The sequence below is a fragment of the Amphiura filiformis genome, chromosome 18 (assembly GCF_039555335.1).
Source record: "Amphiura filiformis chromosome 18, Afil_fr2py, whole genome shotgun sequence".
Classification (NCBI taxonomy): Eukaryota; Metazoa; Echinodermata; class Ophiuroidea; order Amphilepidida; family Amphiuridae; genus Amphiura; species Amphiura filiformis.
Genome location: NC_092645.1, coordinates 12367342 through 12390747, shown reverse-complemented (window position 1 = coordinate 12390747; position 23406 = coordinate 12367342). Strand labels below are relative to the sequence as shown.

The window sequence follows — 23406 nt, the reverse complement described above, 5'->3', positions numbered from 1 at the left end:
TGGGCAGGTAGGGCAAAATATATAGAAGGCAATTTCTTAAATAAATTCACATTCAAAAAAGAAAACCAAAGTTCCACAAAATTTGTTCTGATTTTCTGATAAACTGTGAAAACAGGTTTTACAAACAGCTGAAATTTTCATTTTTTTGTTTCAGATATTGTCTCTTTACAATATTTTTTGTGCACAGTTCAATAACTAAAATTTGGTTCACCTCAAGTTTAGTAATGAGGTCAATGCTTTTTCACGATTGCGCCGAAGCATGCTAACAAACCCCCTCTGTACATGTGCGAGAACACTCAGCACGTTTAAGTTTACTCACACAATTCGATACTGCGACGAGCAATATACGCACATACGTCACTACCAAACTTGAGGTGAACCAAATTATAATTGTCTGTGATGATCTACCTACCTTCCTCCAATGGAGAAATCTGTAACGGCGTAGAAATACGACCTCAAGACGTCAGCGACGCCGAAAACTTCATCACCAAATGTGTTTAATCTGTTCAACATTACTAAAATATCTGTGGCTGTAACCCATTCCTGAAAAGAGATCATTGGTAGTTAATGGCATCTTGGATATCTCACTTTACAAGGATCGTACCAGTGATTTGCCGAACTAGAAAACCCTAAAATTAATTTATAACCTCATGAATATATGCGATGCATGAGACCCAATCAAACTTATTTTTTTGCCAAAATGCGTTCACAGATATAGATAGGTACCGGGCATACGGTGTTGAAGGTCAAAGGTCGTGGAGGGTTCAAATTTTAAACTTTGTTCGATTGGGCTCAAACTTGGTGGGTGGAATCCTTGATAATGATATGAGGGGAATATATGTGCCAAATAAAATCAAGGTCAACAGAGGGCAAAGGTCATCTAGGGGCTAAAAATGGGCTTATTGTGCGTTTAAATTTAATTTATTAGAGAGAATATGTTGTTTGCCAAAATGTTTAATACATGAATCAATTTTGATTCTCGCATCCCAGTCATTGCGAGCAAGAATCAATTCTCTGATTCTCGCCAAATTGCATCCCTGCTGTTTTACATGTCCACACCATGTACACTTACCGTATTTCGTCAAATAAACATCCCCGGGGGCGTTACATTTTCCCCAAGGGGGGGGCGTTTATTCAAGGTCAATTTTAGAACGATAAATAACGCTAAAATGACGAAATGTGAACTAGAAACACTGACTTCTGGCTCACTTCCGGGTTTCCAATCCAGATTTTCACCAATTATTGACGCTATTATCGACCATGTGGGGAACTTGGTAAGCTAACTACACAAGATAGCATGGAAATATCGGCATTTTTGAAACATCTTGCGTTGAAAAAAGTGGTGGGGGGCGTTTATTTGAGGGGGCGTTTATTTGAGGGGGGCGACTATTTGACGAAATACGGTATATAAATTATAACACTTACTTGTAAAATATCACTATTATCAAAATCATAGGCACTTGGTCTTCCTTCCAGTGTACTAAATGCTATATTTCCACCAGTCAACGGCGATATATCACTAAATTCCCTTGTGCATATAGCTTCCGTCTCGTCCCCGCGCCTTACAATTCCTTCACTGGGTATTCCATATGTAGAATAACACGAGCCACTGTAGTACTGATAAAGGAATCCACGGCCCATCACTGTTGTAATGCGTTTGTAGATTGCAAAACTTTCCGGCCGGGTGAGTAAAATTTTAACCTAATGTAAGTGATCTCAAATGATTTTCCTGTAAAATGAAAAGACAAAAGATTTGAAAAGTTAATTTTTTGGACATAATAAGATGATGGAAATTCTGCCCTCCAAAGACAAAAATGTATTATTCAGATATGGTTCTCAGTGTAACATAGCAAGATCAATAGTATATGGTCATTTTCACAGTAAAGGGTGTAACTTTTGATTTTTAGGGTCAAAATTTCAAACCACTTAAATATGTTTCTGTTTACTGTAATCATGCATAGAAGCAACTTAAATTCCAGTAAAATAGTGTTTCAAGGCTTAAACCTTTTGATTTCTGATAAAAAATTGACATTTCCATAACATTTTGGTTAAAATCTAAGAAAAAATGTATTTTACATAAGCTCAGAAAATTATGACATGAAAGCTGGAATACATGTGAAATCCCATTCCAAAGTAAGTCAACAGATATAAGTTAAATTTTATACCATGTTTTGCTATGTTTGTAATTGCAATTTTGAAAATTTTTAACATCAAGGGTCATTTGCAATGGAAATTTCCCAACCTTAAACATATTTTTTAAGTTTTAATTGGGTTCCTAAAATAATTTAAATGTCTAACTTCATGTACAAATACTACTTGATGAAAGGAACCTCCCAGCCAAGTTTCACAGAAATTGGAGTTATTTTTTAGAATTGGCAATTCAAGCGATTTGTGTTTCGGAGGCTTCAGTTAACAACACAGGTGATCATAAAAGTAAAATATTTGGCTAACTACTACAAGTTGACATGAAAAAATAGGTAAAAATATCACAATTACCAATTTTCATGCTTTGCTTCTAAGTATTGAATTTCAGTTGTGACAAAATTAAATTATCACAGCAAGTCATTTTTTTTTTTTTTTTTTCTTCATGTTTACAATGGTTAAACATGGCAGAAGTAGTTTTTTTGAAAACAACACTGTTGGGATCATCTAAGCTGTTATTTTCTTGTGTGTATTGAATCAATGATTCTATGCGGCAGATATTGCAGATTTATAACATGATAATTTTTTCACCCATTTGTTAAGTATGGTGTTATTTGCATGTGAAGCCTCCAAACGGGCTTTCTTGGATATCAGTATATTTTTCAAGCATTAACAATAATATCAATTTTTTTTTTAAATTTATGACATTCTGCACATATCATGCAACAATTACAATGCAGATATCAATATGGAACATACCAATTTAGATATGCATAGATGATAATTAAGTTTACTGTTGTTTCGAGACTTCATTTGTTTCGGAGGCTTCAATTGTTAACGGAAAGTTTGTATTGGGTCCCATTTTCAAACGGTGATATATATCTCCATGATTTAAAAACAAGTGACTTGAGGATCTACTTTGCTACATTTTGATCAATAGATTGGATGAGCTCTTTTATTTATATTTGCCCAAGCTTGCTGAACAGTTTGTTTCGAGGCTTCAAAAAGTTAACGGAAAATCGGCTCTTTGAAGTCAAGATTTTATAAAAATTTTAAAAGCTTGCAAATCAACTAATTTTTGTTACCCATTTCAAGTTAAGATATCAACTGTTATGAATCAAGAAGAAGTGAAGAAATAACCAAGAATTATGAACCAAAGCTATACCCACAAAGTTTGTTAACAATTGTTAACGGAAAATGAAGCCTCCAAACGACAAATATCGAAGTCCGGTTCTCAAAAATACAGGGCTGTTCACAATTAAATCTAATGTGGCAGTGTTTACTGAACATATGACCGTACTTTCAGGATAAGAAAAATTATCCATGAACTAACTGAAGAAAACACAGGGTTTTACAAAAATGTTACTGTTTTTACAGTTTTTCAAAATGGCAATATTAGGTACATTTAAGCCTGCTAAAACTGAACGCAGTAACTCCCGAAGATGATTATGCTACCCAAGGTAGCTGCTAACTAGATGACTTATGTGGCCAAAAATCATGGAATTCTGTGGCTTTATTAGAAAACTACGGATCAAAATGTTAAAAATCCAAAGTTACACCCTTTACCGTGAAAATGACCATATAGGATTGATGTTTAGGTCACTGAGAAAAATTTTAAAATTTTTTCGATATTTATATAGCGCCTTTTCCCAGATCTCGGAGGGTTCAAACACTGTAATTTTGCTGAGAAAGGGTTCCTGGTTTATCGTCTAGCACTCCGCATTGCACTGCGCATGGAAAACTTACCTTCGATAATATTTGCAAGTATACTGTGTTATTTCAAAGACATGTAATTATTTGAACGTAATTTATTCTTTTTTCTTTCCCTCCTGTAGACCAAGGAAGAAACATTCATTCTGGACAGGATTTGAACCTGGGGCCCCTGGGTATCTAAACCACTGCTCTTATCAACTGAGCTATCAAGGAAGCCAATGGTATCATTATCAAAGCATTATAGTATACTATAGGCCCAAGGTTTGAAATTATATCTCTTCTGCTTGTAGCAACAAGCATCAGAAGAAATAATACTTTTATCAATAATTATGTTTAAAATTATAATGTTTAAAAGCAGAATGCTAACAAAGTACAACACTGTCTGATAGGAATCCAGGGGTGGAATTTCGCGGGAGTCTGAGAGTCGACTCTCGCTGGAAATGATCGGCTCAGCGAACTTGCGTTTAAGTTCAACACGCCTTAAAACTCAAAGCCTGCAAAATATAAAGGAAAAGTCGCCAAAGATGCAATGACATATGGAAGTGAGAGTATGATGACACATATATATTAAAAACTTAACTTTGTTAGTTTATTTGTTAGCTTGTTTGTTTGAATGCATTTTACGTAGGCCTACATATAATACCTTTTGGACTCCAAGATTGTACAACGAGAATCCATTTACGGGAATCCATGGACTCTCGCAAAACTCTCTTGCGAGAATCCACTTGGACTCCTGTGGCACTTTACGAAATTCCACCCCTGGGAATCAACAGAAAGTAGATATACTACATTTTCACATGGAGAACAAAAATGTGACCCTACTACAATCAGCCCATACAGGGTGACCCTTAACCTAAACAAGAGCACCAATGGCGCTGTGGCTCTGTGCTTTTTTGAATGTGAAAGTAATTGCAGTCGAATGTGCAACAGGTGAAATCATATACATTGTATGTGCCAGATCACACGCAATCATACATCTTGCTGATTGGTAGCTATATCTTATTTGCAGAGCATAATACATCCATCAATAAGTTTCATATCCACATGAGGTTTTAGTAATTTGACCACAGATGACCCCTGAGTGACCTTGGATGACCCCAAAATGACATTCCAAAAATTTGGCTTGAAATGTTGACTGTACCCACCAAGTTTCATGCCCATGCGAGTTTGTAGTAACTTAACCTCAGATGACCCCTGGGTGACCTCGGATGACCCGAAATGACCTTCCAAAATTTGACTCTAAATGTTGACTGTACCCACAAAGTTTCATGCCCATACAACAGTTTTTAGTAATTTGACCTCAGATGACCTCAGATGACCCCAAAATAACCGTCTGAAAATTTGACTCTAAATGTTAAGTGTACCCACCAAGTTTCATGCCCATACAAGTTTTTAGTAATTTGACCTCAGGTGACCCCTTGGTGACCTTGGATGACCCTGAAATGACCGTCCGATAATTTGACTCTAAATGTTGACTGTACCCACCAAGTTTCATGCCCATACGACAGTTTTAGTAATTTGACCTCAGATGACCCCTTGGTGACCTTGGATGACCCGAAATTACCTTCCAAACTTTGACTCATAATGTTAAGTGTATCCATCAAGTTTCATGCTCATACGACAGTTTTTAGTAATTTGACCTCGGATGACCCCTAAGTGACCTCGGATGACCCCAAAATGACCGTCAGAAAATTCGACTCTAAATGTTAACTGTACCCACACTACCCACCAAGTTTCATGCCCATACGACAGTTTTTAGTAATTTGACCTTAGATGACCCCTGGATGACCTCGAGTGACCTTCACCCACTAACCAATACAAACTTGTTCTGTCTGGGGTCAAGATGCACCCGCCCACCAAGTTTGAAGAATGTGCGACCCCTAGTCTCCGAGAAAAAAGGTTTTTGCATATTATGCATAAATTATGCAAATTAGGTAGGTAATTACCATATTTTGCGCTGAAAATCGAATCAGGTCGAGATCCTCTGGTCATGCTACCCCCACCACGTTTCATCATCATAGGGCTTAGCATTCTTACGGATCCCCAGAAACAGCTTCACAAGGCGGATTTCTTCAGATTTCCAACCATTTTGTAGAAGCGTTCCGCATAAATTATGCAACTTAACAACTAAATGCGCATACTTTTCGCCAAAAACTAATCAGGTGATCAGCAGGTGTGTATCATTCCTGTCACAAGGTTTCGCTTACCATGCACCGCTATCAATTTGCGCTGATATTCGCATAAATTATGCAAATTAGCTATGTTAATTTGCATATTTTCACCGAAAACATACAATTACGGAGCAAACTTGGATACCCTTCCTCCCACCAAGTAGCGTCCCCGTAGGTCTTACGGTTCCCCAGATACAGCTCCGGACAAACATTCGGACATCCCACCCCCACACACAGACGGAAATAGTGATTACTAAGTCCCATCCTGAACAAAGTTCAGAAATGAAATTTTATCAATTTGCGCTGATTTTTTGCATAAATTATGCAAATTAGCTATGTTAATTTGCATTATTTTTCACCGAAACATACAATTACGGAGCAAACTTAGATACCCTTCCTCCCACCAAGTAGCGTCCACGCATCATGTGAGGTCTTACAGTTTCCCAGATACAGCTCCAGACGGACACACGGACATCCACACCCCGGACAGACAGAAATACTGAGGCGAGACAAAAATGAAATTTTATAACAAATTTTTGTGACTTGAGATCATTTGCATTTTTTGTAAACACCAAAACTGTTCTGTCCTGACATGTCTGTTGTGTCATGTGTGTTGAACCCGGTCCAACCGAACAATCGTAAGTTCTGTTCGGATCTGGATCTGCCCTGGTCTGGATGCTGTACTCCGATTAAGCAGGACTAGCCTACATCACATCAGTGTTTATTTCTGATAGATTTCACTTCATGATTTTTTCTTCAATTTCATCACTTACGAAAGTACAAAAGTAGACAATCTAGTAGTCAGTATAACCTCGAGCAGTTCGTGTGAGACCTACGTTACATGGAATAGTAGTACATGGCTTCCGAATTTGGAACTTCACATGTTCAACTTGTCATGCCGGTCGAGTCCCGCGTTTACAACTAAAATCAAACCACTTCTATATTAAGTCCATCGCTGAATTTTACAAATAACTTAAATAAACATCTTTATATTTAATAAAAAAATATTATGGTATGCTCAGTAAATGCTTCGAATGACATTTACCAGAAGCTCATGAGCTCAGAATGGTAAACAAACTAGCGTATTTTCACCTCGATTATGCACCGTAGCTCTCTGTGGTTGAGTTTGCAAGGTCAGTGGGTCAGTGAACTTAGTCTCCTATGCAGCCAGTTTGGTTACGCTCCCTCCACAAAAATGTTTGTGTGGAACCAAACTGGCTGCTGTGGAGACTACTGCAAGAATCGATCAATCACACAAAACTGTTTGCTGATTGGTTCAGAAATGGTGATGTCATCAATCAAGAAAAACTAATCGATTTATTGGTTCAAAATAGCCTCATAGAAAAGTACGAAGTTTGTTGAGCATCGCAGCTTATCGGTAAAAACGTGACCTTTAACAAAAAAATCGGCACAGTGCTTTCAGTACTGCACTTGCATAAGCCAAATAGTCCCCAGAAAAGTCATTTGTTCAGATTTATTCGGGATTTATTCAAGATTCAGACATGTTCTTGACTATTTTTGACATTCCTTACCTATCTCTTTATTTAAATTATAAAGAAATAGTGAAGAAAAGTTAAGAAGTAGTCAAATAATTTCTGATCTGAACTAAATCTTAAGAAATGTACCTCCATTGGTTTCCGTCTGTATTACGCATCTTAAATTATACAGACCAGAATAATCTCTAGCACACACAGGGAACCAAGATATAACTCGATTATCGTGACTATTTTGGTCTTTTTTACCCAAAAATAATACTTTTATCGCCTGAATTTCAATAAAATCTGGAGTGCAATCGATTCGAAAATAACTTAGCCAAACTTAGAAACGAAACTTAAGTCTTCATATCAGTCATTAAATGATCCTTAGCATAAAAACCAACAGCGTATTGTGGCCTGAAAATGAATGCTAGTTAGTTGCATGACAAAGGCACTGATAAGCTCCGCTCAGAGCCAAAAATGTGCATGTTTTTGTATGTCTGCAAAATAAACTTATATAATATCCTTAATTCAAATGTTACATCACTCAAATATCAACAAAACAATTTATTTTCAAAACACACAAGTCATAGATCCTACAGGGCATTGAGACTGAGTGACCACCATTATAGTTCACAACTTTAATAGCAATTGATATTGCTTCAGAGGTGTAATGTAGTCCAACCTGTAGGGATAACACAATTGTCCAGCTGCCTAAATGGCCAACGAATAGCATTGGAGTAGATGACAGAAGCAATATAATGTATAATGAACTCTAAGAATTATCATTGTCATGATTGTGTAGTCTAATGAGATGGGATCCCATTTTTTTTTGCAAGAACATTAATTAATTGCAGGGCCGTAGCAAGGTTGAAAAATGTGGGGCAGCCATCACAAATGTGGGGCGGCCAAAATACAAATATTTGCCCAAATTGAAATAAAGATATAAAGAAAAATATAACTAATTTATCAAAAAGTGGGGCGGCCATGGCATCCCCGGCCGCCCCGCTTGCTACGGCCCTGATTAATTGCTAGAATGACTTTGAGGTATGAACAATTTAAAAGTTGCAGCTATTTGTATAGCACTACTTTCGGGCTCTGTTGCTATTTAGTGCGCTCGATTGAGAACGCCTCCGCGCTCGGTTCCTCGCGCTACGCGCTCCGCTCGCCAAGTCCATGAGGGCCACAGACTGCGGCTACTATTTGTATTGATTTCAGGGATGTAAGTAGGCCTGAAGAAAAAATCCTGAAAATCTGTAAAAAATCCTGAAAAAGTGTGTGAATTTGGGCTAAAAAGTCCCAAAATGGGCTGATAATAAATAAAAGTGCGGAAATTGGGACACAAAAAAATCCAGAATTCAGGATTAATCCTACAAACTTACATCCCTGTGATTTGAAGTCCGCACAAAGGTAATGGCTTGTTTTATGTGCCACAATGCTTGCGTATAACCATTGATCGCTGTAAATTGCACCTAACTGCAACTTTTTAATTTGGGTATTTTTCTTTAAAAGCACTTTCTGTGTTGTTAATATTGAACAACATTGGACGAATTAGGTATCAAAATGCACACAAAAATCATCCTATGTTGAAATATTGTGAAAACAATAATTAGTTCTGAAGCTATAGGTGTATTTATAACAGCTGTGTTACTTTTTGTGCAGTCTTTACATATATCTCAATACTGATCACTTCATTTAGCATTCATGAATGGAGTACCCTGATACTGAATCAAACCTTTACTAGTCGGACTAGTGAAACCCGATTCGTCTAATCGAAACGGCAAGCAATTTTCCCGATCAGACACGGTATATGCTACATGACACTTTGGCCAATCCCAGTTGGTGGTTCAGATATCAGTTCACCTTGAAGATGACACAGAAACTATCTACCCATAGGTGGGTCTGTGTATTGTACAGGTGCAATTTTCACGCTACATTATTTTCAAACTTTTCTCATTCGAAGCTGCTACCGCTAAAATAACAAAGTGTGAATATATTCCTTTTGTGTATAGGTCAATGTAATAAAGCTTAGAAATGCAAAGTTGAAAACGAGTGCAACAGTTCACAATTGGCAAAGGGGCGAAAATTGAATCGCACACAAATTTCTACCTTTACATCATGATTTGTACGAATGTTGCTTGAGACAGCCACTTATAAATACCGTGTTTATTGCTATATGTCATGGCCTTTCCAATTTATGTGTAGGCCTAATATTAGTGAAAATAACATTTTCAGTCTCTTTTCCATGAATAATATTGTCATAAATTGATCACAAATTTTGTCTTTTGCTAATACAGTGCTGCAACCTATGAAAGAAAGCCCCTGGTCCAAACGGATTGTATATTACTACGATCCACTTATAATAAGGCAAGAATTATTCTGTCAATAAAGTCCCAACTTACGCCTGCATAAATTCACAAAAGCATGCATCAGTTATGCAATTACCGGTATATGCAAAGTACAATCAGGCCCGTACACAGGGGGTGCGGGGGCCTCCCCAAATTTGCAAAAGTATACAAAAAGTCCCAAAATTTAAGAAAATCAGGTGTTTTACGCTTGCATAAATTCACAAAAGCATTAATCAGTATGCAATTATATGCAAAGTACAATCAGACCCCTACGCAGGGGGGGGGGGATGCGGGGGGCCTCCCCAAATTTGCAAAAAGTATACAAGAAGTCCCAACAATTTAAGAAAATCAGTTTTTTTACACTTTTGGTCAAAAAAGTTCAAATTTGGGGAAGAAAGTCCACTTTTCACAAAATCGCCCATCTGGAAAAAAGTCCACTTTTTCAAAATCAGAACCCCCCCAAAAAAATCCTGCGTATGGGCCTGAGTACAATTCACATAACTTTTCCACATCTTCACATCAATTTGAGTATATTTTGTGTCTAGGGTGGAGGATGTGAAACTATAAACACAGGCAACCAGATACGGAGTTCAAAGGAGACAATTCCACCACACCATGACAATTACACCTTTGTAGACAAAATATCGGCAAAATATTTTTGAAAGTGAATATATTAAGCTTATGAAATGTGATTTTAAACTTGTTGGAATGCTGGTAGGGGGTTGAAGTAGTACTGCAACTGTGTAAATTTGGAGATCAAAATTAAATTAATCCAGTTACGACCTGAAAGTGAAGTATTTGAGTACCAAATCTCATACCAAATACAAGTACCATGACCTGATCCAATACTATGAAATTCAAAGTTACTTTTCATAAAGATGTGTTAAATTCATATTTTGCAAATCAATGTGAAAAACTCTAGATAACACAACTTGTGTTTAATTTTTGTTATCAACTGTGCCGCTAGACCATGCAGATGCTGTGTTTTGCAACTTGGAAGTCATCACCTGCGCCGCTGGACCATGCAGATGCTGTGTTTTGCAACTTGGAAGTTATTCATAAATACCTCATAATTGCAAATGGTCAAACACCAAAGGATCATGAATTCCATTCACTTTTCCATAGGATTTATGTTATTGGAATTATGAAGGGTTTGGGATACAATGGACCATTCCAGTTGAAATCCATACACCCCCTAGAAGACACACAGGGGTAGTTTTCAAATTGAACCCCACCCCAGGTAGACAATTAAAGTTACATCTTCCACAAGGGTGTATGTAAGCATAGGGAAAATGTGCTATTTTTGAGAGTAAAACGTGTGCGCCAGTTTTTGACCATTTTTTGTCCCAAAAAAGTTCAAATATATATGCAATATTTAAAAAAATTTACCATTTTTCTTCTATATTTTCTTGCAAATTTTTGCAACGACCTATTTTCTATACTTTTTTTTAAACATTAATTGCATTGCAGATCATTATGGATTCTTTGATTTTAGTGAAAACTACAGGTTGTTGGAAAATTGAGTACATGAAAAATGGTTATTTTGGGCAAATCTTAAAACTTGCGATCGGACCTAAAATACGCTATTGTACCCAAAATGTGCAATTGTTAGCGTGTATGGAAGTCTAGTAGAATAGCACCATTGGGTTTAGGACTTGGATGTTAGTGAAATCCATCCCAGACAGTGTATATCAATCTTCAATAGTCAGCTCATTTCAGTCACAGATCTATTTCCCTACAACTTCCGCAGCCACTGGGATTGCATCTTGCCTATAGATGCATTCAAACGCAATTGGGCATGGTAATCTATTGCTTCCTCACAAGTGATACAATACTCACAATGAAATCCTCAGGACAATACTTGTCAACATTAGATCAGGATGGACACGCTAGGATGCAATTGGCAATGCAGATGCTAGTAAGGAATCATCTGAAATATCTTTTCCCTCCAATCAAGCCCGTAGCTATGGTGGTGTGTAAGGTGTCATGGTGCATGGTGGTGTGATCTAATAAAAGTTCCACTTTTTTGTGAATGTGCATTACAATTTGCTCCAAAATGTCCAATTTTTTTGGGGGGGGGGGGGGGGTAAGTCCACTATTTTGAGTGAAAATGTTTAAAAAAGAAAACCTTTTAATAGCCCAAAGGTTAATTCCTTTTTTTACATGCAAGCTGGTTTGCTTTGTTTGTTTATTTACATGTCTACATTCTCTTGGAAGTCCATCCACCTCTAGGTAGATCAGGGCTGAACACTTGACTCCAATTCATAAGATCCTGCCTACAGGTTTTAGTAATTAGAAACTTTCTTTCCTTAAGGCACTATGTCAACAATCCCTTGAAAACTATAGTTGCTTTTTAGTTATTTTTCGACCTTTTTTGTGATTCCTTTTCTCCAATGAAGGCACCAGATGATACGAACCGACCTTCCATTTTACACTCTACTAACCAATCACTGGATGTGGGAAGTTAATCATCAGATGCAAACAAGTCTTTAATTCAGTCTCCAGATTATTTCAAGAGCAAGAGTTACAGAAATGGCATTTGAGGATGTGTGCCATCTACAGAACACTGACATCATCCATGTGTATAAAGAGTAACACAAAATGTCAACTAAAATTCCTAGCACCAAAATGTTGCTGCTATCAAAAAGGTCAAAGTTCATTTACTACATGAACTGTAATCCATGCTGTAATTGAACTTTGTACCCTGGTTTGATCTCTCAATGCAGCACATGAACAAGGGGCAACAGTTCCATTTTGCATGTTTTCTTCCATGTGATTGGAACTCTGCACTCAGATGATTTTCTTTGACAGATAGTTTCACTCAACAGCTTCAAAGATCATGTTTAATTTGGGACATCTCATACTAGTATTGAATTAAGTTATTGAAGTTAAAATCACAACGTCATGTTTTTTTAATGTCATCACTGCCAGATAGATGCAAAATGCATCGCTTCTTATTGTGGATGAGACTCAGCAGCAATTGGTGTTACTAGAACTGGCTCATAGCCCTATAGTATAGGGCCTTTTGACTGTGGTGATCCAAAACCATGCTATATCATAAAACCTGGCTATGTCCAGAGAGCTGCTGCCAGCGACTGCTAATTCCCCAGAAATTTCTTGGGGACAGCAGCGGTTAGTGGGTTGTGAGCTGTCACTGTGTTTTTAGCAGTTCTCAGTATATAGCATGGTGTATATAATGTGTATAATGTGTGGTAGGGCTACTGGCTCAGTGCTCTCATCCAAGCAGCTACTGGATGGTGACTAGACTGCATTACCAAAGGATGATCTGTCACATCCAGCACTTTGGCCAGTGCTTGGTTTCCCCCAAGGGGTACTCAAGTTTGCAAAATTTAACACAAATTGTCTAAATTTCCTCCAAATCTTGGGGAAAGTTCAAAATTGATGACAGTGATACAAAATTGAGCTATTTTCCGAAAAAATATAGACAATTTTGAATAAATGGAACCATCCACATACCAAAATTGGACTAGAAAAAGGGGTCATTGACCAAAAGGCTGCAATGCTACCCATGTTTGCGCACATACACATCAAACCTTTTTCTGTTTGGGGTCCGAGGAAAGCCTATTAACTACACTAAAACTCACTAGGAAAACCACTAGTGCATGACGCACTCAGCCCAAGTCATATATCCCACAGAATCACAAACCCTGTGGCTACTGTGGTGGAGGGGCAAGTGACTTTTTCGTTCATCTTCTCTCCTTTTTCGTTTCTTCTTTCCCTTCCGATAGCAAAAAAAAACATCTTGCATCCTCCGACTTGTGCCCAACTATTTTCATGGCACTTTAATAATACTAAATGCGAATAGTCTATTAGGAGTAGGACCCAGCCCGACTCAACTGTACTCAGTCCTTATGAGCTGGTAATCTTCAAACAGTCCTGGATCAAACCACTGTCAGCCTGCCAATGCTCAGGGAACAGTTTACTTAAACATCCTTTTTGCTGTGTCTAAATCTCAACTATCTAAGGACTGATGATTAACTCCGTAGCTAGTTTTAAAGGAAGTAATTGGGAAGGTTAGGTTACACATACTATCCCTATACAATGGGGAAATACAAAGGCCATGGCCTAAACCTGTGCACTAAGTACTGTATAAGTGGTAATTTTCGAGAGGGATTTATTTTCGCGAATTTCGCGATTAGAGCTCCAACCACGAAAATAACACCTCGCGAATGTATGCAATAATGTATTATTACAAGTATAGGGAATGACTGGGCAATCGCGAAAATAACATTCGCGAAAATGTGTCTCTCACTCCAAATCGCGAAAATAACTGTACGCGAAAATTACCACTTATACAGTACTAGTAATGGTAAAGAGAGGAGGAAGCAATTAAATACATCACATCTAAGTGAAAATATCCATGCCAGGATCATTGGTTGGGTAAGGGCTCTGATGATAAAGGCAGGATTAATAATTAGGTAACCGATATTATGAATGTTGGCGCTGCACATTATTTAATATGGCAAAAGGTAGCCCTATTTTTCAATTAATCCAAATCAGATAATCAAATGCCATCATCCAATTCCAAACAACTTGGCAGCCAAGAAACAGAATGTGAAGCTAACAGTCCTGCTTGACAATCTTTCCGATCAGCAATTAGTATCAAATAAAAACATAATCAAAAGCATTACTTATACTTCACGTGGAATAAATTCTGCCACGGTACATTCCTTTTTAAAGGGATTTTTATTTTGAATATCTTCTATCCTCTTGGTTTTGTACTCAACAATGGGCTATTCCAGTTGAAATCCATACACCCCTATGGAAAACATGACCTTAATATCCCACACTGGTGCATAGAATTCAAATGGAGAAGGAATTGCCCATTCAGATAACCCCATTCGAAATTCACTCCCTGTGTGGAAGATTAGTGTCATGTTATCCATAGGGGGTGTATGGATTTTAACTGGAATAGTCCATTTTGGGGTAAATGTTCTACTGATATATCTGTGGGTGAACAAGTATTTATTGTATTACTTCTCACAATTCTGTTTATGATTATTATTCAAAGTCCACTAACATTTCTGATCATTGCAGCATAAGTTCCCAGTCCAACCCAGCCTAACCCAAACTTAAATATCAACAAATATCATAATTTATCTCATCATCTCCCAATACTGGCCTGGTTTATATTCCTCCACATGCCTATTAAACAACCGAATAAAACTCTTTTATTATATTCCATGATCAATCATCAAAACATAACTGAATATGACACCAGTTACAATGCAAAACAGCTTGACATTATGTAAAATATTGACTAATTTTCAATAATTTTCCTTTTCAATAAACTGAGTGAATGCCAATTATTGTCTAAATCCTTCCTGGGCATCCTATCATTGCTGACAATGGACTATTTATGCACCAGTGCCAAGAAATTGACAACTCTAGTTTACATTGACAAAAGTCTAATATGCTGATACTAAGTGCTATCAAGAAGCACTCATTTATTTCTACAGTGAAACAGATTACAGTACCACATGATATTTCTACACATCAATATTTACTATCTAAATTTAGGTCTAACTGAAGTAAATTTTGTAATTCTTTGGTGTGTGCTGTGCATTTAGCGAACATGTGTGTGAATGCAAAATGATTTATAAACAATCGCCCTCTTTGTTGATGCTGATTGGCTGGTCAACAGTCATGACAACCAGAAGTTTTACTGACCCATTGGTCATTGGCACATCGATCAATAATCCAGCGAGTACCTGGACCACATAAGATTTAAACATTTTAATACTATTGGATTCCAATGAGTGTAAACATGCATACATTGTAGTACACATAGGGTCCATTTCACCAAACCTTTAACCCTTCGCAAGTTCGCAACTCAAGTAACACCCAATACTAACTGTAATTTTACAAAGGGTGCCGTTCAGTAAGTTTAGCGAAATAGAACTTACAAATCGTCGTATGTTATGAACGATTTGAAGACTCACAAAGCTTAATAAAGTTTAGTGAAATGGATCCTTGAAGACAGTCTATGGAATTATAAAAGGAGATTGTATGTGCTATTTACATGGTCCTCTGAACATGCTCTGAAAAACTGGTGGAAGATTTTCTAGAACTTGTTATTAAAACCACAGAAATTTATTGTTGTGTGTAGCTATAGTAATCTTTGACAGGTCAACTTAAATATTATAGTGGCAATTAGGAGTTCAATAAAAAGTCACTTCTCAGCTACATTTCCATTCAACTGGTAAGCAGTCACTACAGCATAGTATTCTATACAGGGTTAACTAAAATTTATAAACAAAATTTGTATACAAAAATATATCTGAAGTATTGATTGATATCCCATATTTGACCTAACACAGTCAGTCAATTTCATGGGGCACTTATTAAAGTTAGGAAATGAATTATGGAATTTGTACTTAAAAAAATACAGTGTATCTACAGTCAAAAGGGGGTACTTGGCCCGCGGGCTACTCTGTACTGTTAAGGGGGGTATCATCCGTGAACAAAAGAGCATGTAATTAAGGTCTTTTTTCATGGTCGGGAATGTTATGGGCGTAACGTGAATAGGGTATTAAATACCAGGAAAAAGGATGTATTTTCTACACAAGATCTTGCGTGTGTAGGGTCCATTGTCCGCATTTACGAAATATTTCAAGTTCTTTTCTGTTCAAAGTATATTTTGTCCCCGATTTTGCTGGTATTGCATCGTATCGCAGATTAATGTAAATATTATTATCAATATCCCAGAGTCAATATCAACATGGATGATTGTCTAGTCAGAAATACATGAAGTGTTAAATAATTCATATGCAACAGTGTTGCCATTTTATATGCACAAACACTTTTGTAACTTTGTAGCTCACTGTAGATAATCTCTGGTTCCCACTTTAAAATCAGCTCCATCATCACCTTATAAGGCTTATAACACAAAAATTGCTCGAGGGAAGCAGCCAACGAGGCAGGAAATCATGGAGACTCAAGCGAAACCAACATGGTCTTGCCTGACTGCTTTCCCATTCTTTGTACAGGAAACCAAAAGGTCCATTAAATGTCCAATTCTATTTTGACTAAATACCCACTTAATTTCGTTATTCTGTCTCTTTCCAGAGCTCGCATTTGCTCTCACCCTGACCTTCGATTTGTACCAAAACACCGCAATAATAGAGTGTGTTTCAATAGAAACAGTAACAAACCCACGGGGCAAGTCGAGTGGCACGACAAAGGAAGCGGTTACAGGCAGTAAAGAAATCCTAAATCTGTCCCTTTCATTAACCTAACACCATGACCATTCAACACCAGAATTGGACAACTTCATTGAACTATTCTTTGCAATGGACACTACTATAGAGCTTTGGCTGGACACTTAATTCAGTACTTGGAACGTGCCTATTGTGTTCAGTTTTCCCCTAAGTCAAGTCTTGTACTAGTTTTAAAATAGTTATTTTAGGGACCATTCGAACTTCCAATACCATACACACAGACCTACAATATGTATAAATGGGCAAGATTGCAGTTGACATCCAGAAGTTCCCTATAGAAGGCATGACCTTAATCTTCCACACAGGGAGTGTGAATTTCAAATGGGGTTACCTGAATAGGTGACTCCATTACACCCCCTGTGACAGGAGATTAAGGTTATGTCTTCCATAGGGGGTATATGGATTTTAACTGGAATAGCTTATTTCGAGTAGAACTTGCTCTGTTTGCTTCGGATAACCATACCTGAACATCAAGCCTGTAGCGCAAGGTGCATAGTGCCAATAGCGAAGCTGGCAGTGCTGCCAAATGACCGCATCAGATTGCTTGTGGATAAAACAGGTATAAATTGCTCACGGTGGCTCTGTAAATATTAGAACTACAATTCCAGTTCTGGTGCAGAACTGATCAACTTCGGTTGAATTATCCATGCAATGGACACTACGGAGTACGGACTACTTCAATATAAATTTTAGCTTGGACACTTTTCATCTTAGAACATGCCTGGAGTGTGCGGTTTTAAAAACCATTCGAAAGCTTTTTTGTAATTTTTGCTAAGTACATTTTTGTAGCAGGTTAAAATGCAGGTTAATCTAGGTTTAAGGGTGTTATAAGCAGTGTTCGAAATTTTGGTTGTCCGGTTGCCCGGGACAACTAAAAAAGTCGCCGGACAACCAAAAATACTGATTCGGTTGTCCGCCGGACAACCATAAATCTAGCCAAAAGTCACATTTGTAGGCCTACGGACAATCAAAAACTTAGACGGACAACCAGAAATTGTAATCTGGTTGTCCGTGGGACAACCATTTATTTTTCCTAAATTCGAACACTGGTGTTAAGTATAGCACAGTAACTAATTTAGGCCACTCCTTTCAAAGTTTCATTCAGACATGTTTTATCTGTATTTCATCTAGTAACTAAATTATAGACTGGTGTGTAACTTGGGTGATAATCTACTTCCAAGATCTAACTTGGAAATCCCGCTGAAGAGAATTTTTAAAATCAAGAACTTCAAGCTTTAAACTTTGAAATTGCACTGAAGGAAAGTGATAAAATCTGACTTTTATCAAGAGACAGTCGACCCCCTTGAATATGGTCAGCTTTGTTTGAGCTTGGTGTACTTCTTATATGATCAGAATAAAACAATATTTTGTTCCATTTATGATTAGGTTTATAACGAAGTCCATGGCCTGGAAAATACTTTGAACCCACTAAATGAGTAACAACAAAACTTTGCACATAATTCTATAAACAACTGCCAAACTGAATCCTGGCCAAGTGACCTACTGTAAAAAAAAATTGTTTAACCACAAATTTCAGACATCCCCCACCCTGGAACTTCCAGTAGTATGGTGCACCCCTTTATACTGACATTCAGTTTTGATCTATTCTATCTTCTGGTTATTTTTGTTGTAAACCCAAATCCAGCTGCACTGGAAAAACAAGGAGAGAGTTCTGCACCTATTCCCCAAACAATACAAAAATCCCACTTTTTATATAAACTTTTTTGGTGCTTATAATTTTTGTATTCAAAATAGTGCATTATTTTGCTGTGTGTAATACAGTTCACTCTTCGGGCACTAACAGCCACTTTTCATTTTATTTCAGAGCAATTTCTATGATATTTTGTAATGATAAGAAAAGAAAAATGTTGTCCCTTTTTTACGTTTTGTTGCTTTAGGTTTGACTAAACATATCAGCAGAAGTACCCCCTTTATAAGATTTTGATCATTTGTTTTCAATTGTACCGCCATTTATTTAGTGAGCATTAAATGTAAGCCATTTAGGCAATACTTGGATGAGTGCTGCAGGTAAAAACATGGCGTCAGTTCTGTAGACTGTGTTATCTAAATTGAGGAAATTGAGTCTGTTAAAACTAGCAGTACAGAATCCTGTATAAGCGTGGGAAAACCTACTCAACAAAAGGTTACCAAGACCAAATTACTGCTTCATGAACCACATCCAAAGGTAAATAAGTAGTGTATTTTTGAACCAAAATTAAAAGCTCTGCCGGTTTTAATGGAAATGGTAGCCGCGGATACTTTCATGTTTTATTCCTGTATGTTACAACATGGGGATGCTGCAACATTATGATACTGTCAACAGGGATCAAAAACAGTAGTACTGTTCTGTGGGGTGACATTGGGGGTTGATATAAAATCTGTAAAAGCAGAGGGAATGGTGCATCTTCCTGAATAAGTTCTTGTGGAACAAATGTGTGCAAAGACAAAATGTGATCATCTTGTGTCAACAACAAAAGCAGCGGGTTAAGCAAGTCATTTGAAGAAGGTGCTTATTATTATGTAAAACACGAAATATTTGTGTGCATGAATTCGCAACATTTTTATGCTCGTAAATATTTCTTTTTCCGATAGACGCACTAAGGTCCGAAAATGCATCACGTTTTTGACAATTTAAATACATGCCACACAAATTATGGTTCTTTCCCAAATTTTGAGACAAAAATATTTCACTTTACAATGGGCTTATTTAGTATTTTTAACAAGCAATATAGGCCTATGTTGCAGCAAACTTACAGAATACCACTCTCCCATCTACACATTGAGGAAAACCTGAAGAACATTCCAACAAATAGCATGACACCAATATACTATTCTGTGATGTACAAGAAATTTGACAGTTGAAGTTGTTAGGTCAAACTTCAGCGTGAGGTAATTTGTACTATTCAACATGTTCAAGAAGGTCGTCTTTCCTAGGTCAGTCTACCCATACAATGAAAGGATTGGACGGTAAAACCATTTGTGTGATTGAATTGACACAGTGTAAAAAGTTTTACAGGAATTCTGGAAATAAATTTAGCACTTTGGTTGACAATAATTGTATCAAGAGATCATCCTCATTGTCAAATATAAATAGTTTTGACAAATTATATAATTTTGACAAATTATATTCAGTGGAAGGCAGGGATTTATGAATGAACTGGCAGCCTTACTGGTATTTAATCTTTTAAATGGTACCAAGATTTGAATTGTGTATTCACACACAAAATGATCACATTTTAGATTTAGATTTGTTGACGGGATGAAAAGGCAGTAAAAAACAGCATTCCTTTCTTCAAAATTGCATGACTGATGGAAAAGTATAAAGACTATGGTACTTTAGAAAATATTTTGCATCCTTGCTAACTTTCACCAAAAGACCTTATTAAAACCAAATGTTATATTGTTCAATGGTCTAACTTCAAACCCACATCCACTGCCTACCATGATTCCCTGCACAACCTTGTTTCAGAAATGCTGGGTTTACATTGGGATATCTCAACCTATATGTTATCACATATTTCACTTCACCACAAGATCCTCTCTTTGTTTTAACACTTTGTTTATGTGATGAAACAATATTGGTCTTGAGCATAGTGCACTGCCCTAAGTCCATTCCACTTTTCTCTACAAAAACACCATTTTTGAGTGACCAACCAACATCAATTGCCGTTATACCAACCAGTTTCCATTTGTTGGTCAAATGAGTGATGACTGGTTCATATACATGGTGAAGAAGGATGTGAAGACATCATTATTAGATCAGAACCATCTTAGTTTTATCAGTTGTGTATGTGATGAGGATCAGTGGTAGTTGACAACAAAAATCTATAAAACAGACTGAACGCTAGATTGGAGCACTATCTTTTCAACAAACGCTAGGGATCAGGGAATAGGCTATAACTTGGTATTTTATGATGAAATATCATCATCAAATTCTGGAAATGTAAAAAATTAATTAAAATCTGTACAAAAAACCAGAAAACTATACATCCCTGAATATTATAAAGATGGTACACACGTACAGTTGTACACTCTGACAAAGTACTGCCATCACTTGAGGAAGCCATATGGAATAAGCAAGTGAATAACTTGTCCAGTTTCAGTGTAAAAATACCAGACATTAAAACATCCATCAAGAATGCATGTCTACAACCTAACCACAAATCTTCAGTGATACTTCAGTGGTAAACCTAAATACACTACAGGTCTTTGGTTTCTGGAGAGATTTGTCAACCTCATCATGAGCATTTCAAAGTTCTGAATGCTGTAATATGCAGTTCAATCTTGGGATGTTGCAAATTGAATTTATATTTTATGAAAGAAAAAGGCTAAATATCACACTATATGAAGACCTACAAACAAAGTTGAATGAAAAAGTGAACTTTCTACCCTGAAAATGTTTTGAATCAAAACTAGACAATTGCATCGTTGAAATATCTGTAGTGTACAAATGTTCCATAGAGTACAACATACAATTGCTGTTGTAACAGCGATCACTCCCAGTGTGCTTTAAAGCTTGAGTATACGCCCCTAGGTATATAAATTTCCTCACGGTGGCATTGGCCTTGCCCTGGCAATGGCCTTCACTATGACCTCATCTCAATTGTGTAGTTCAATAACCTCAATTACATAATCATAATGCAAAATTTGACCTCAAGTTGAAGAGTATGAGTTTTTGTACTCAAATTTTCAAAGGTCATTCAATGAATGTGCAATTGTATTGGGGTTATAGAACTGTGCCCCTGATAGATGAGCATGTTGTGGATCCTAGTGCTTGCTATACAACATCCTTACCTCCCAGCACTACCACTCCACCTATTCTTAAAACCAATGTCTCAGTTCAAAACTTTCATACACATGCATGAAGTTAACAACTTCCTTAGGGATGATGCTGAATAGGTCAGAATCCACATGACCAATAGAAGTCGAATACTACTATGAACTTTGCCATATAGGGTTGATACTGAATCAGCTGGGTAGTGGTGGGACCCCCTACCGAATCGTCACCGATACCAGATAGAGAAATCACAGTTTGAGCATTTTAATTCTGAACCTGAAGACAGAAATGGAATGAATATTATTCTGGTGTATTTTGGGCTGTATGAGACCGGTGTCCAATTGCATGCGATCAAGCGAGTTATTTTTGGACATTTGGGATGGAACACCTTTCCACCAAATCCTACTGTAGACTTGACGGAACACATTGAAAAATTATGACATGACATATTGGTTAGGCAACTTAATTAATGTTTAATTAGCTTTACAATGCAAGTTATTTATCACAGAACAACTTGCTTAGATTTTTTGTACGTGAAAATAAATTGTATGAAAATAATGAATGTCTTGAAATAGATGGTCTGTGGTCATGATTCAGTAAACCAAGAAGGCTTGACATCCATTCCATTCTCAACTCAAAAGCTAGTTCTCACATGACATCACTGTCTATTTGGGTATACAACATTCAAAACATTAATATCAGGTATCATCAAACAAGCCTTGAAATAAACGGGCACCGGGCGAAAATTAAAATAAGCCCTCGTAAAGCCACCAATTGCTCAAAATTGGAAATTTTCTCTAGTAAAACAAATTGCTGCTGGTTCCAGTTTTGCACTTGATGCAGTAGTGCTGGTATGATGTATAATGCTGTAAAGGATTTACATTTTGAAAATTGCATGGTTGTTTCTTCAGAAATTGGTCCTGGTTCTTGTAAACCAGTGAACCAGGAGCAATGTTAAAAACAAATTGCTACTGGTTCCAGTCGGCTATTTCAAGGATTGTCATCAAATATAGCCAAAATATATAGGATTTGTTTCTTGAAAATTATGCAGAAGGTCCACCAAACTCCAAAATTTTTCTTCCCCAATTCTAAAACTAATTTGTGAACAGCCAAGTTTGGATCCTACAATCAATATGAGAAGCACCACAGGCTCCACAGCATTCCGTCTTTGAAGAAAAAAAAATCATAATTGATCTCAAGTTGTTGGGTATGACTTTTTTAATATGCAACATCTTCAAAGATCATACTATGATGTGTCCAATCAGATCAACATTCTGAGAGCTAAGCTCCTATTCATTGGTGTCTTGAATATTTTCTCATCTTGAAATCAAGTCCATGCTAATTAGTCCTACCAATATAACCTTTTTTAATTGTAAACAAAGAAATCATCCAATTTGTATTTTCACGGTTACCAAAATCTTTCTATAGCGATCCGAGTAGATGATCTGGTGGACTGGTATTCGCTGCCGTAGTGCACATTAATAACCATTGCTTACGGGTTCAAGCCTGTGCTCATACACCTGTTCCGAATTATGATAT

At 37.0% G+C, this 23406-nt stretch overlaps 1 protein-coding gene across 1 annotated transcript in view; it reads right to left on the bottom strand.

Annotated features, from left to right (window-relative positions):
- LOC140139848 (laminin subunit gamma-1-like) overlaps positions 1–23406 on the bottom strand; it is a 109494-nt gene that overhangs the window by 68089 nt on the left and 17999 nt on the right. The window contains 3 exon segments of the mRNA XM_072161601.1: positions 413–543; positions 1426–1688; positions 1691–1729. Of these exon segments, the coding sequence (XP_072017702.1) occupies positions 413–543; positions 1426–1688; positions 1691–1729 (433 nt within the window).